We start from the raw sequence: 15,386 nt of genomic DNA on the forward strand, positions 1-15,386 counted from the left end.
AAAAGGGAGGAGGAGTAAAGAGAACTGATGAGCAGAGGGAGGGTTTTTTTTAAAGGGGAAGATGAAAAATAAGAAAACATAAATGGAAGTAGCGTGAGAGAAGAGTGTGGAAAGAGGGGGGGGGGACTCAAAAGAAATGTTGATGCATTTTTGTTGTTGAAATAGTCAATTTACATGATAAAAGAAAAATATAAATGCTTCTACCGGGAACACGTCTTTGGTTCAAATAGAATTCTTACTTCTTATATTTCCACATATGTTTTGAAATCCTTTCTTTGACTGCCCGCAACTGAATGACATACATTAAAAGACATGACGATCGGGGAAAAACACTTATTACGCACTAGCACCTGCGCTGGAATTCAATCAATAGCGAACTGGTAATTAACTTCCATTTCAATTGATGGGACAGCTAATTGAAATGGCCAGAGGAGTATTCACGCAGACGCCTATAGGTGAAGGACCATTCGTGGAGTATCTGGTGGAGGTATTTTAGAAGAGGGTTCTCCATCAAGTGAGCTTAAAGGGAGTGTAGCCTGACGTCACTACGTGTCTTTCCCGTGGCCTGACTCGGGGCCAATCGGGTATATATTACGGACGACGCGACCACAGCAATCACGTGCGTGCAACATACACAAAACCGAAGCCTGAGGAGAACTTCGGTCCGTTTCGCGAACGCTGACCATGTAGATATTAAGTCGCTGACTACCGTTAATCAAGTCCATTCGTTAACGTGAATTTGTCCAAACCATTATTTCCAAGCTACACTCCCTTTAAATCCAAGAGACCAATCAGATGGAGATGTAATCTAGATCATCATCTCCCTTAAAGGTCATCTCCACCTTGTATCCACACGGGCCTTCCTGTTTGATTAGGGTCACCGTATGTTGAAACATTGACGTTGATTACGAGGTAATTACCTATGTAGAATACACGTTGATACAAAATACACCCGCGCGGGAATCTGTTTATCATATACATTAAATATAGATTTATCAGCTCCATATGGCTGATTAGGCATAGGAGACTGTTGATGATTAGTACGTGGTTTGCTTAATCAATCTAACATGTTGATCTTAAACATTTTCACTTTGATATTTATCATTCAACTTCAGATATTTACATTGCGTTTGATGTTTCTAGCCCGTTTCAAAGGATTGATTAAGTAAATTAGTAAAGAATATTTTAATTAACCAAGACTTAAACAAATGTAACAATGTAACAATGTAAACATGTACAATGTAAACTACTTGAGCATGTCAATAATGTGTCCAAAAGAGTGTTCCATTTTTTTAACTTGAATATGATCAATCTTTCGATTTGAATGTCTTCCACGTTTAATTGCGGTCGGCATTGGATAACCACGGATGTTTTTTTTTTTTTATTCCTCTTCTTCTTTTTCCTTTTTTCTTTTCTGTCGGAATGTTTCATAGCTTATCTATAGTTGTTTATACGTTGGATAAACTGTCTCCCTTTGCTTTATAATAGAAATCTATTAAATCAAATAACCATGATATTTAACATATTGGAATTGAAATCAATAAATTAATGCTTTAATAGCACTTGTTCTTCTGAATTAATTACGAATGTATACATTTAAAATTATTTGCTTTATCGATTCCACTTCGGGTTTAGAACCAAGGTAAATGACAAATTCATAGTTTACTTTCGTATTAACAACAAAAACTTCACCATTTAAATAATGTATAACAGGTAGTGTATGTATCCCCATTCGTCCAGTACGGAACAAGAGGTAAATACATACGTTACGTGTTATTAAGTATAACCATACTGCGAAACTAGTAATCATCAAAATATGAAGTGGAGTTAAAGCCCCACTGTCCTACTGGTAGCAACTTGCTCCCTCTATATAGAAACTTCCCCAATCGGTGCCAGTTGGTCGCCCATGATCCTCTTTTATTATGTTAGTTGAGAGCTGAGTTAATGAGATAGCCACCTGTCAGTGAACTTGCTGTGTGGTCTAATCCCTTCTGGCCCAGTAGTATTGCCGGTCTTTAAATAATGTGACACTACAAAGTGACAGAAGAAGGGGTTAATACAACGAAGAACACTATGACAATAGTGAGTGAAGTCAAGTGCTTTCTTCATAACTTTCTCCCCTCCCCCTCAATATCTCACACACACACCTCATTGTCTCACGCGCGCGTCCACAGGCACTCACAACGCAAACGCACACACACGGTCTTGCCATTTTTTCCCTCTCTCTGTCTCCTTCAGTCTCACACACTTCTGTACAAACACACACATACACTCATACAATCTTTCTGTTCCCTCTCCCTCTTAGTCTTTCTTTCTTTCTCTCTCTCTCTCTCTCTCTTTCTTTCTTTCTCTATCTCTAAGTCACCTTCTCCCCCACCTATCACATCTCTTTCTGCGTCTATTAATTTGGTGAATACTTGTATATAAAGTCATTTAAAGTAAAGGAGGCGTATAGTATCATAGTAGGCGTACCTTGGATAAATATCGGTGTTCGCTGCATGTGTATTGATCTCCATTTCAAATTCAATTGCCATGAGTCAGCGTGCTTAAGTTATTTGGCTAGCTTTCCGAACTTGACAGTTATGTGGTTATTAACCTGTGACGCACTGAAAAGTCGGCCCCTATCTTATCCCGATATGAACCTTTCTTTCATAGGTCTCTTTGGCTGAACATGAAGAAGATGAAATCTATCAGCTTTTCTCATTGGTTATTGCATTACAATGGGCTTGTCGTAGCGAGATAAAAATCGAAATGATATGATTCTCAGAACACCGATTTTTAAGGTTTTACGGGAATTTTAATACTGAGATTTAAAACAAAACTAATCTCGGAACACGCCCCTGTCGGGGGACTTGCCCACCCTTACTCCGGGAGCCGGGGTGCAGATGGTGTTGCCTCGTCCTGTATGTGTATCTTTCTATGTGTTTTACGGTCATTACCCTTGGATGCACTAAGTGATCGGTTTCTATTCCCTAGGTCTTCTAACCCCTTCGCTACTGATGAGTGTGAGTTAAAATAATCACTATGGGAATACAGTGCATTGGCCCTACGCACTATTCTGTCCGTCGCATGGAACTAGGAGTCAGTGATTCAAGTGATGTCTACTTGACCTTCCATTAAATGTTTTAAAAGATGATGACTTGGATCCTAGTCAAATGATTGGTTGAAAGCGTACACGTGACCAGGCATTTATTTTGCCTAACGCGTAATTTGGATAATGACCGGTCTTTATCCAATTCTAATGACCGGTCATTAGTAAAATCATGTTATAATGCCCTCACTGCTGTGTATTATTTGTATATTCTTCTACGTGTTTAGTGGTTATTAATCTGTGACACACGAAATCATCGGATGCTATCTTCACCTGATGTGAACCTATTATCGGACAGTTTTAACCCTTTGCTTACGGGAACCCGGCGGTCCCTGTGTTAAGCCTATGGGACCTATACAATTCATTAGTCTACGGGTTAACTTTATGAAGTTGAAGACTGTTCTGTTGAGTATTTGATTACGCAACAATGGTCATAATGCACCATTTCGTCATATCAATAAACGCGTTAGCCATCATTTTTTTCTCCTCTTCTTCTTTTTTTCTTATTTTTTTCCTCCTCGCTTTGCTTTGTTTTTGACTTTTTACTTCAGAGGTTTTTAGGAGAAAGAAAAAACACCCGAAGCTTGTGCCTTTGTTTTTATATTTTACCCGACATACCTAACCATAGACGTAACCCTTTCCCCTTTAATGCTGGCCCGACTTGACCTCACTTGACCTTCAAAGTAAAATAAATAAATAAATAAAAGAGAGGAATCTGAACTGTTGGTACTAATCAGGAATAAATAATATATTGTGATGTTTTGAAATCATCAACGATTTGTTAAATATTGCTGGAGGCACTGAGCAGAATGGCAAAAGAGCAGTATGTCGTCGAGGAGACACATATTATTCACCAAACTGTAAAGTATCACCGAGTTTTCATGATTTAGAATGCACCTTTTTCGACTCGATTAAAGCATGATTATGAGCTGCAATGCACGACCATCATTTCCATTACGTACTGCGTGGGCGAATTCATTGACCCCGTGTAGCGTGCCCCACCTCACGCAGGCCCCATCTTCACACGAGGCAATAATGTCTTCTCAATGTACATGTATGTCCACATAGACACGTGTAGGAAACGATGAGCGTGTAGGAATGTACACCGAAATAGGGGCAATGTAATAGTGATGAGCATAGTCGTCGTCATCACCCGCCAACGTAGGCGGGTCATTATTGCGTGATCGAAAGGCAATGTTGCAAATGATTAATGCCGGGCATTAAAGTAGTGTCATCATTTGATATGCGTGCTTTGTTAGCCTGTCTGTTTGGATCGATCACCCCTTCCTTCTACTTTACTCCTTTACCCCTCTCATGACCCCCCCCCCCTTTTTCCTCTTTCTCTATTTCTCTCTCTCTCTGCCCATTTTTTCATTTTCTCTAACTGTCTGTGAGTCTGTGTCTATGCTCTTATTGTTATTACCCTCCTCTCTCTCTCTCTCCTCCTCTCTCTCTCTCTCTCTCTCTCTCTCACTCTGTATCTCTGTATCTCTCTCTCTCTCCCTCTGTATCCCACTCTCTCTCCCTCTGTCTCTCTCTCTCTCTCTCTTCCTTTATCAATGATGCTTCTTTGGAGATGGCTTTACGCATAATAAGGTAGCAGTGTTGAGAAGGAAAAAAAGGATTATCATGAGATATCACACAATCCAATTTCTTCCTCTCCTCCCTTCTCCTCTCCCTCCTCCAGCCCCCCCCCCCCCCCCTCTTCTGCCAATCGTAGTGATAATACCCGCCTCCATTGAAGATGATGTTGTACAATAACATTCAACCTTGAACATCATTCCAAAGAATTTCTGAACAAGGTATATTCTTGTTTTGCTTCAGGGAAGAGGAAGTGTCAAATGATACCCGGAGTAACCTGTAAATAGGGCTACTTTTGAATTGATGGAACGGGGAGGAAGCAATGTGTGGAAAGGCAACGCACTTGATATTATGTCTGGTATTCAAACCATTTTTCGAAGAGAAAGTTCATGTGAAATAGAGATAATAGAAATGTGAGGCAAGCAAGTCTGACATGAGAAGATATAACCTTTACTGTAAACAAAAGGATATGAAGAAATAAAGAATAAAGGATGGATATAATAGAGCAGGGAGATCTAAGACAATATTGTTATTTTCGTAATGCAAAATCTATATTAAGAGGCTATTATATACATGCAGACGCAGTTGCAAGTTACATACTTGCAGCGCATGCAACATGTTCCATGTCGCCGATATCATCTAGTGATGAATCTTACCCTCACATGAAAATGTACGATAATTATTTTGCAGCCATTAATCATTCTCACATCTTATGGTTCACGTGACTCATCTCCACATTTGCCACGTCGTAATTTTTAGTCATCGTTTCATTCATGATCGGTCGTCAATAGAAGCATGATTTTACTCTTTTTTTATAATTATGTGTCATTGACTTGAAATGCACTGTGCGCTGATAACGGCTGCCGGAGCTAAAGCTAGGGTAATCATTTCCAAAGCTCTTTAGAAACGCATAGCGATGTTATTCCATAATACATTATGCGCTATACAAGAACTGAATATTATTGTTATCATAAGTTCAAATATATGATATAGTGTTCTCTTTTCTTCTTCTTTTTGAACAGGATGGGACGACACCGCTGATCTTGGCCGCAGCGAATGACCACCTCGAGTGTGTGAGGGAACTGATCGGTGAAGGAGCAGACCCCAACGAAAGGAGAGCCGTAAGTATATTCCATGATAGAGGGTATTCCATATGACCTGGGGGGGGGGGGGGTGCTTCACAAAGATCCTAAGTCGACCTTAACTCTAAGTTTGGCTTAAACATTATGGATACTGAGCCATTTGTAGCCTTAAAATAAAATATATTAACAAGAAAAATTGAAGTACTTTAGACTTTTCATAAATTAATTCCACATCAAAAACATGAAATCTCCTTGATAATAGAAAGTACGAATCATTTGAATCAACATTTATTGCCTTTTAAAATAACTTGTACAAAATATTTTCAAAGATGCTGAAGGCTTTCCATAATTGCTAAGTCCAACTTAGAGATAATTTCAACTTAGGATCTTTTGAAACACCCCTAGAGTTCACGAGACTGTTAGTAAATAGGCTTCAATGACACCCCCCCCCCCCAAAAAAAAAAAAAAAAATAATAATAATAAATAAATAAAATAAATAAATAAATAAATAAATAAATAAATAAATAAATAAATAAAAAATATAAAAAAAATAAAAAATAAATAAATAAATAAATAATAATAATAATAAATAAATAAATAAATTTTTAAAAAATAAATAAATGAATAAATAAATAAATAAATAAATAAATAAAAATAAATAAATAAATAAAAATTAATAATTAAATAATGATGATAATAATAATGATAATAATAATAATAAATAAATAAAACACACACAACAACAACAAACGAACAAGCAAACAAACCAGTTTGGGGGTCCCCTGTACCGTGTGAAGACTATCTTAGAGATTCACAAGAGCAAAGCCCACGAGGACAAACGCTTGCGAGAAATGTTTCGTGTATTATGTTTTACTTTATTATTACGTGCGTACTTTGTACGACTCAGTTTCTTTGTTTTCTCTGTACAGGATATTTCTCGTTGGTTACACTTCTTCTTCATATGAAACCATGACCATAAACAATCCAATATTGTACCAATAAATCAAAATGTAACGGTTAAGTCACCAATATTAAGAAGGATTGCAATTGGAGCGAAGCTTCTAAGTATCAGTTTGAATATTTTGTTTGTATTATATTTCTTATGGTATACTATTTCTGATGTTTTTTTGTTGTTCATTACATACCAGACCGGGACCACAGCTCTGTTCTTTGCAGCCCAGGGAGGTTTCCTAGAAATTGTCAAAGAGCTGTTAGAGGAGGGAGCACAAAATGATTTACCAAGCCAGGTAATTAGTACATTATGTATTAAAGTGTTAGCTAGTGATAAATAGTCATTTTATAGAAGTCGATAAATAGTCATGTTGTTATTTTTACCAGACCTAAAGAGCGCGCGAAGCGCGCTTCCTAGAGGGGTGGGTGCAGGGAGGGGGGATTTTCTTCGCGGAAGCTTTGAAAGAAGACGATTCGTTGAACCTTTCTCGACTCTTAATCCTTGTCTGAATTCTGTTCCCCCCCCCCCTCGCGCGATGCTTTGACGTTTCATTAAATTATTAGAGAAGGAAGACGATTCATTGTACCTTTCTCAACTCTTAATCCTTGTCTGAATTCAGTCCCCCTCCCGCGCGAAGCGCTGAAGCTTTCACGTTTCATTAAATTATTAGAGAAAGAAGACGATTCGTTGTACCGTTCTCGACACTTATTCCTTAATTTGAACTAAGTTCTCCCCCCCCCCCTTCCCGCGCGAAGCTTTGACGTTTCTTTAAATTATTAGAGAAAGAAGACGATCCGTTGTACCTTTCTCGACTCCTTATCCCTTTCTCTTCCTACGTCCTCTTACGTTTTTCTTCTTTTCTCTCTCTTTTTTTTTTTTTTTTTTTTTTTTGTTGGGGGGGGGGCTTACGTTTTTTGGGGGGCGACCGCCCCCACCGCCCCCCCCCTGGCTACGCGCCTGCCGGGTATACGTTTAATACTCGTGGATAGAGGAGAGCAAACATGGGTAAATTATTATTTCGCAAGTATTGTCAGGTACCCATTTTGAACACGCGGAAGGAATGAATGGGCCAAACACCCGGTCTAACCGTCTCCTCCTAACGCTCACTGAACCTCCAGTGTAATAATCGCGAAGAAGATGAGCGCCCACCCTATGATAAAAATTGAATTCGACAACCATTCATGCTTATTTATTACTTTTATTTCTTTCCCAGGATGGTGGAACACCATTGTTTGTTGCATGTCAGTGCAATCATCTCGACGTCGTGAAGGAGTTGGTAACGAGAGGAGCCAACATCCACAGAACGATGACGGTATGATGGAGATCATTGACATCCATTCCCAGGGCGATAACTCTCCCTTTGTCCACTAAACATTAATGATAATAATAAATCGATAAACTGCAAAATATCTGAGAATATGATGAAGCGATTTGTGTGTAGGAAGAAAAAAGATATATACGAAAATAGAAATTTCCCCCATCTCATTTTTGTCTAGACCTGTAGATGTTTCGTGGCCGTTTTGAAGAATTAAACTTTGTTACAACTTATGAAAGGTGGAATATTTTGTTTCTGACATGACATTCTGCTACAGAGGCAACTTAAATTTCATTCCGTTGCAATATCAATACCTATAGTAACCATCAACAACAACAAAACACAGAAAAAAACACGCAGTGAGCGATAGGAAACGAATCGTTGTGCAACTGTACCTTTTGAGCAATTGATATCACAGATTTTTAATGAACTTTGATCAATTCTATATCCTTTTTTTTCTCTCTCTCTCTTTTTTCGGTAGGACGGTGCTACACCTCTTTTCATCGCAGCTCAGAACGGTCATTATAACATGCTCAAGTACTTAATAGCACAGGGAGCTAAGGTCGACCAGACGAGAAAGGTAAGTTCTGAACTGATAGAGGGAATCGAAAGTCTGGCTAGCAGGCCTGTCCTCATCAGCTTGAGTTTGCCAAATAACCCGCTCTTTTCAGACTCTGGATATTATCCCGCAGTTCGAAATTGCTTCTTCACCAGACTGATACACTCATCACAAACTTGCTCGGACGGGCGCAAGGGGATATTTTGGAAACAAGACCAAGATTTCTCGGGATATTTTCTTGACCGAATGTCCCGCTAATTGCAACTGCGGGCTGATGAAAACGCAAATTAACTGGCTAATTTGCGATCCGGATAGTTAAAATAGCGGGTCATTTGGCAAACTCGAACTGATGAAGAGAAGCCTTTTATAATACTTACGGATTGTTGGGAGGACTGGAGAACTACACTCATGCTCCAAACATTATACTGGATTTTTTTAATAAACGGATTGGAATCCGGTTTGAATCTGTTCATATTTATTCATTTTTATTAAGGGATAAAATACTCTCCCGGTTTCAAACATGGGAGGCTGGGTACATTTTTTACGGGGAGACGGTTGTTGCGATCGCCCGAATATTGATATATATTCTCTTGGACTAGTACGTGATAATTTGCTATTATAATAAGCATTAATATTTTAATTTTTAACATCGCATCTCTTTAAAAAAATATAGTATGTAGATATAAACAGTTTAAAAACAACATTGTACCGAAGATGGTACGAGCGAGAAAAGGTTGATAACCTGTGATGAATATGCATTCTTATATCATTATGAGAGCTATTCTCCACCCAAAACAATAGGGTAGAAGCACCCGTTCTTCGTTTTAAAAAAACAGAAGGGCGTCAGTTTTCGATTTGCCATTTTGGGTACACTTCAAAATTTAGTGACGAAAAAAGAATGCCGTGAGAGGGCGCGTTCCCCTGGGGCGACCAGAGCCATCTATACACAGAGTTTGGCCGACTTGGTTTCACTGGGTCACAACATGGCGTATATTCCTTTGTTTTGCGCTTGCCCAACAAAGCAGCAGTCGCCATATTGTGACCAACTCAAACCGGGTTGGCCAAACTCTCCTAATTAATGGCACTGGTACCGACCCCTCCCCCACCCCCTCCCCTGTCCTGGATAAGTCAATAAAGAGGTTCACTTTCTACCTTATTTTTGACAGGACAAAGCCTCACCGTTGTGGATAGCAGCTCAGATGGGGCACAGTGAGATCATCCGGGAACTTCTTCTGTCCGGAGCCAAGGTGGATGAGGCTAGGGAGGTAAGACAGGAGTTCAGGGACCCGTTTCACAAAGCCTTTTTACAATGACAAATGACAAAAAAATCAGTGATAAATCTGCTGATAACCAATCAGAAGCAAGGATTTCAGTAGCTTATAATAAAACATGTCATTTGTCACTGATGACAAGTTTTGTGAAACATCCCCTAAAGACTATAGACAGTAGCTTGAGCTAAGAGATCTCTCTCTACCCTTTTTCTCCGTTGTGGTCGAAACTTAAGTCGAAACTCTTCTTTATCTAAGAAATTAATGCCGCTGGCTGACACTCGACGTGTTGATCGGCCAGTTGGAAGACATTTCCGGCAAAAACAGAAATTTATATATATATATATATATATATATATATATATAAACGCAGTTTCGATAGAAAAATATGAATGAATTTTATTGGCAAAAATGAAGAGGAAAATATAATTTGATTGTATTTCAATTTCTTGCATTTGTGGTATTTGGCAATTACTGTGTTTCGAAATTGAAGTTCCCGATTCTGACTAACGTGTTGAAAACGTTCACAGTAAAAAAAATTCGTCCTTATATTGTGAGAAAAAAAATCGAAACAGAGATGAATAATGCATTTTATATACGGTTTAATGACAATATGGTAGTTTAAGCTACTGAAGCTTTTTTCTTTTGATGACACACTTTTGTCCCCCGCCTGTGCCTCGCTTTGATTTCTTTCATTTTGAGCACGAATGTGTTGCAGTGTGTGTTTCAATACTGTTATGTCCTAATTTCGAAGCCAGTTCATATCAGTATATCACCACTTTATTTGTGTTCATGCTGGTCTCCGATTATTTGTATTTGCCTGGCTTTCGGAGGATTTAGTTTTATTTCTGGTGTTACATCCTCGCCCTACTTCTCATTTTTTAACAATCATGTGATTTGCCGTTGTACTTCCATTTTTGGGGTTATTGCAATGACGACCACATCGTTGTGACACGATTGCATTTCTAGTTTTTACCTGTTTCTATCAGTTTCCTCGAATTTTTTGTCTTCTGTAATAACATTGTTGCGATCGTATTCTGTCTTGTTAAATAATATTTTGTTGAACATTATTTGATGTTAATAGTGTTTATTTCATTGTTATTATCTTAATTTTGTTGATGAAATGATTTTGATCATCTCCACAATCATCATCCTAATGACCATCATCTACAATATACATCATCATCATCAACAACATCATCATCTTCATCATCAACAAAATCATTAACATCATCGACATTATCTTCAACAACAACACATTTGTCGTCATCATCCTTATCATTCTCGTCAACATTTTCATCACCATCATCATTGTTGTCTTCGTCATCGCCATGGGTATAGTGTCAAGATTATTAATGGCTACCATCATACCCACATTCACCCCCTTCATGGATCTGTTCATATTTTGTTTTAATTCTGCGTTCAAGCTTGAGTTTGTTTGTGTTTACCATTTGGTACCTTACTTCATCAATACTTTCCAATGCGCGGCTAATTTCCTTATAGTCTGTATCACGATATAGTGTACGACTTTACAGCATGGCCTTTGCGATAGCATCATTGAATCACTCATGTTTTTACATGAACTATGAAATCTCCTCACTAATGTGATGCATTATGAATCTACCTTTGACGTTGAAGTTTGTTGCGTTTTACTTTGCTATTTGCCACTATCCCCACATTTCACAACGCAGTTTTTTTTACTAAGCCTAACCAGCCATGCTGAGTTTGAAAAATGATTGAATCGCCCCAGTTTGCAGTAGAGGCAACCATACCGGTGTCTCTTCCTTTTCGTTTCTTCCCCTTTCTCTCCTCTCCTCCTCTCCTCTCCTCCTCTCCTCTCCTCCTCCTTCCCCTTCCTTCCTTTACATAACGTCCTTCCCTTCTCCTCGTGAACGACAATTTTTTTAATTTTTTTTTTTAATTTTAAATTACTAAATTTAAAGGGTGACAGCTGATATATCCCCCTGCCCAAATTCATAAAACTATATTTCCCATCTCTAATCCTTAGATCCTGTTGAATTCACAACTTTCGCGTTATGATTTGGGCGAGTTTGTTGCACTGATTACTTTGATTAACCTATGTTTTCCACTTACATCTTTTTATCATTATTTTGATTTTCCAAACTTGCTCTTGTGGACACTGCAATGATGTTTTATCACCTCACGATTTGAACACGATTTGAACACGATTTGAACACGATTTAATTTCACCCCGCCACTTTGCTGTGCTGCACGCATGGAATATCTGCATGCCCTTTGGTTTCACCTGTTCACCATTTTTCCTCCCAATTATCCAAGCAGGATGGGGCGACCCCGCTCTTCAAGGCAGCCCATAAGGGCTACACAGACTGCGTGAGCGACCTCATAATGAAGGGCGCCTCCCTCGGGATACTGCAGGTAGGTGCAGGGGCGGACCCAGGATTTTTTTTCTTTTTTCAGGGGGAAAGAAAAAGAAAATGGGGCTCAGTGTCAGAAATACATTCTTCAGATGTTAATTTAGCACATTTAACACATTTTATATTCCTTTGGGGGCCTACAATTTGGAAGAGTGAGCACATGAGCCCAATTAGTGGAGCACAAAATATAAATGTGTACTTAATCTATGAAAGACTCGATTTTAAAAGAAGGGTACATGTCCCTTTTACCCCCATTAAGTAGGTAGATACGTGAAGATATATTTCATTATTATGCTGCCGTTTGGGCATACACTGTTCAACGTTTGAAAGGAAACGAGTTGGAAATTGCATGTATTCACGTTTGCTGGTTAAAATAAAAATAAAAAACACCCAGGTTGTTTTTAGAGTAAAGGTAACTTTCAAGTTATTATTTTACTTGTTTTCTATTATCCTTTAATATGTAGTTATTCATTATGTACCCATTTAAGGGCCATCTTAATTATAATGGAATAAATCACCATTGGCACTGGTGAGAAAGATTGGGAATGACTGAATCGTCATGTAGAATGTATTTTTTTTTGTCTCTAATTAATGATAAACAGAACGGCGAGACGGTTCTTCATGCAGCGGCTTTGTTCGGTCATCTCAAAGTGGTCAAACAACTGATTGAATCCGGGTCAGATGTCACGCTCAAAAACAAGGTGAGAAATGCATGAACATAGTCAAGCTCAGAAAATGGAATTACCCTTTTTTTTCTTAACCCTTACTGTACTAGGGGGGCCCTGAGCCCCCCCCCCCCCCCCTCCCCTCGAATTTTTCGGAGATTGCGCCGCAACCGCTTGGAATTTTGAATTGTCGTTTCAGGACTTTTTTTTCCGTCAAGTCTTACGCACATGTTGATACCATTTTCGTCAAAATCGGATATACCTGTAAGGTGTTTCGTAACAATTAGTATGAGCATGTCATCCAAAAGTGCTATAATTGCATATATTCATGTACAAGCGAATGTGAATACAGGTTTAGATGTATTTCTTCCTAAAACTGGGAGATATGAATTGATATAAAATTGCTTTATGTTTCTCAAAGTAACTTGATGCATTCAGAACAAAAGAATACATTAGAAATAAAACAATAGATATGATAAGAAATTAAAAAAAACAATAAAATACATAAGAAAATAAAATGATGAATTTCAAATGCGTAATTTATGCAAATTAACCTATGCATTTTCAAATATCATAAAAATAATGAAACCTCGTGAATTTGAGATGAAGGAAACATTTATTCAATGATTTAAGATTCTTCACCAGTCTACAGACAAATATGTAGAGTTTTCTGTAAAATGCAAAAAATTAGCATTTTGCATAATTAAGTAGGCTTTAACGACAAAAATTTACATATTAGGAAAAAACTAATTATACTATCTTGTTCCTTACGTAAATATCTACAAACATGCAAATTTTCGTGTTCACGGACATTCAACGACCGAGATCATAGTCAATGAGGTGCTCAAAATAGCCCAGTACAGTAAGGGTTAAAGCGAATTCATGAATGGAATTCAGCTGAAGTTGAGATTACATATCTTTTTTTTTCTTTCTTTCTTTCTTCCTTTCTTCACCAACCTTGCTTCCAGGATAACGTCACTGCAGCTGAGATGGCCAAGGACGCAGGCTTCGACGTCATCGCGGAGTTCCTCACACAGACTGCAGCTGCGAAATCGTAAACTTGCAACAGAACTGTGAAAGAATTGGAATAGAACTGCAAAAGAACTGCGTAAGTACTGTAAAAGTACTGTAAAAGAACTGCCAAAGAACTGTAAAAGAACTGCAAAAAAAACTGTGAAAGAACTGCAAAAGAAACCGTTATAAACATAGCACCAACCTTGCAAACGCTTTGCAACATTTTTGGACATGAGACTGCTGTCTAGGTGCTGCTGTTGTCGGAGGCTAGCGAGCAGGAAATGGGCAACCTGTACCAAAAATAACCGCAAAGATCCAGTCATGGCTTGTGAGCAGTTGCTGATAATAATGTTGATGCAGCAATGACTTGCTAAATGACTTTTTGTCATTAGAACATTGTTGAAGCTCTTCGTTTTAACGAAAATATCCATCGTCCATATTTGGTTGGAACAAGTGGAATGCCATTTGTAAGAGCTATTCGAAGATTCGTCAGTATTAACGTTTGCTAAACACAAGGCAATACAAGTAGCTAGGAGTTGGTGCATCGTTAATGCAATTTCGTTACGTGGTATATCACAATCCCACATGGTATAAAAGTTCGCATTGTTTGGAAAATTATTCAGAAGTTTTGCAAATTAAAATCTTTTGATTTTGTCTTCTAAATCAAGCGGCAACAACAGTAAGTTATTGTGACATATTTCATGACAATGTTGGTCTTTCCGGGGGAATTCCTCTCCTTTTCCCATCATACTATTTGTCTCTTGCTCTTCCTGTTTTCATTTCTGTTCATGTTTCATCGTCTTTCTTTAGTCATCATCTCCTCCTAATTGGTTAAATGATACTTTCTGTAGAGGTTAGTCTTCTAAAGAGTTCATATTGATCGGAATCGTATTTAGACATCCAGTTAGTCGCAAAGTGTAGGCACATATAGTTGCGATTGATATCAAACTCAAGTTGAGTTACGATCAATTTAGATAAATCAAACGTTCTCTATTAAAGACGGGATATTCTTCTTATTTCTTTGTCGTCTGACTCTATGTCGCTCTTCTTTTTTTAAATCTTTCCTCACCCTTGTAATCTCTACTCTATGGCCCGAATTCACAAAGCAAGGTTTGAGAATTTGGGCCTATATGTTCTTCCTCTAAAGTGATTTGTATTCGTTTACGGCACGTGCCTGTTTGTTCTGCTCTGTCATTTGTTGTGACATGAACAACTATTGACAAGCCCTAAATGAGCATTAATGCAATATACGTAACAGAGAACATGAGGCACTATACGCTTCAGAATTGGACATCTGCCCTTTGTTTAATACTGCGATCATGATTGTAAGAATGCCTCATGTGTTGGACAGTAGCTTGGACTTGCCATTATAGGAAGAAAGGTTGCACTTTTTTCCTATTTGTGTCCAAAGAACGATCGCAAAGAACTTTCAATAAATCAAGGCAAGTGCAGTCGTTTAACGT

At 38.2% G+C, this 15,386-nt stretch overlaps 1 protein-coding gene across 1 annotated transcript; it reads left to right on the plus strand.

Annotated features, from left to right (window-relative positions):
- The first annotated feature begins 421 nt into the window (after window positions 1–421).
- LOC115923170 (ankyrin repeat domain-containing protein 29-like) lies at window positions 422–15,006 on the plus strand. The gene is made up of 9 exons (XM_030983491.1): window positions 422–487; window positions 5,695–5,793; window positions 6,903–7,001; window positions 7,920–8,018; window positions 8,503–8,601; window positions 9,747–9,845; window positions 12,150–12,245; window positions 12,847–12,945; window positions 13,878–15,006. The coding sequence occupies exons 1-9, from the start codon at window positions 422–424 to the stop codon at window positions 13,965–13,967; spliced, it is 846 nt and encodes a 281-aa protein (XP_030839351.1). The 3' UTR covers window positions 13,968–15,006.
- Window positions 15,007–15,386: the final 380 nt, after the last annotated feature.

Source organism: Strongylocentrotus purpuratus, unplaced genomic scaffold (assembly GCF_000002235.5).
Source record: "Strongylocentrotus purpuratus isolate Spur 01 unplaced genomic scaffold, Spur_5.0 spur5_scaffold_13, whole genome shotgun sequence".
NCBI lineage: Eukaryota > Metazoa > Echinodermata > Echinoidea > Camarodonta > Strongylocentrotidae > Strongylocentrotus > Strongylocentrotus purpuratus.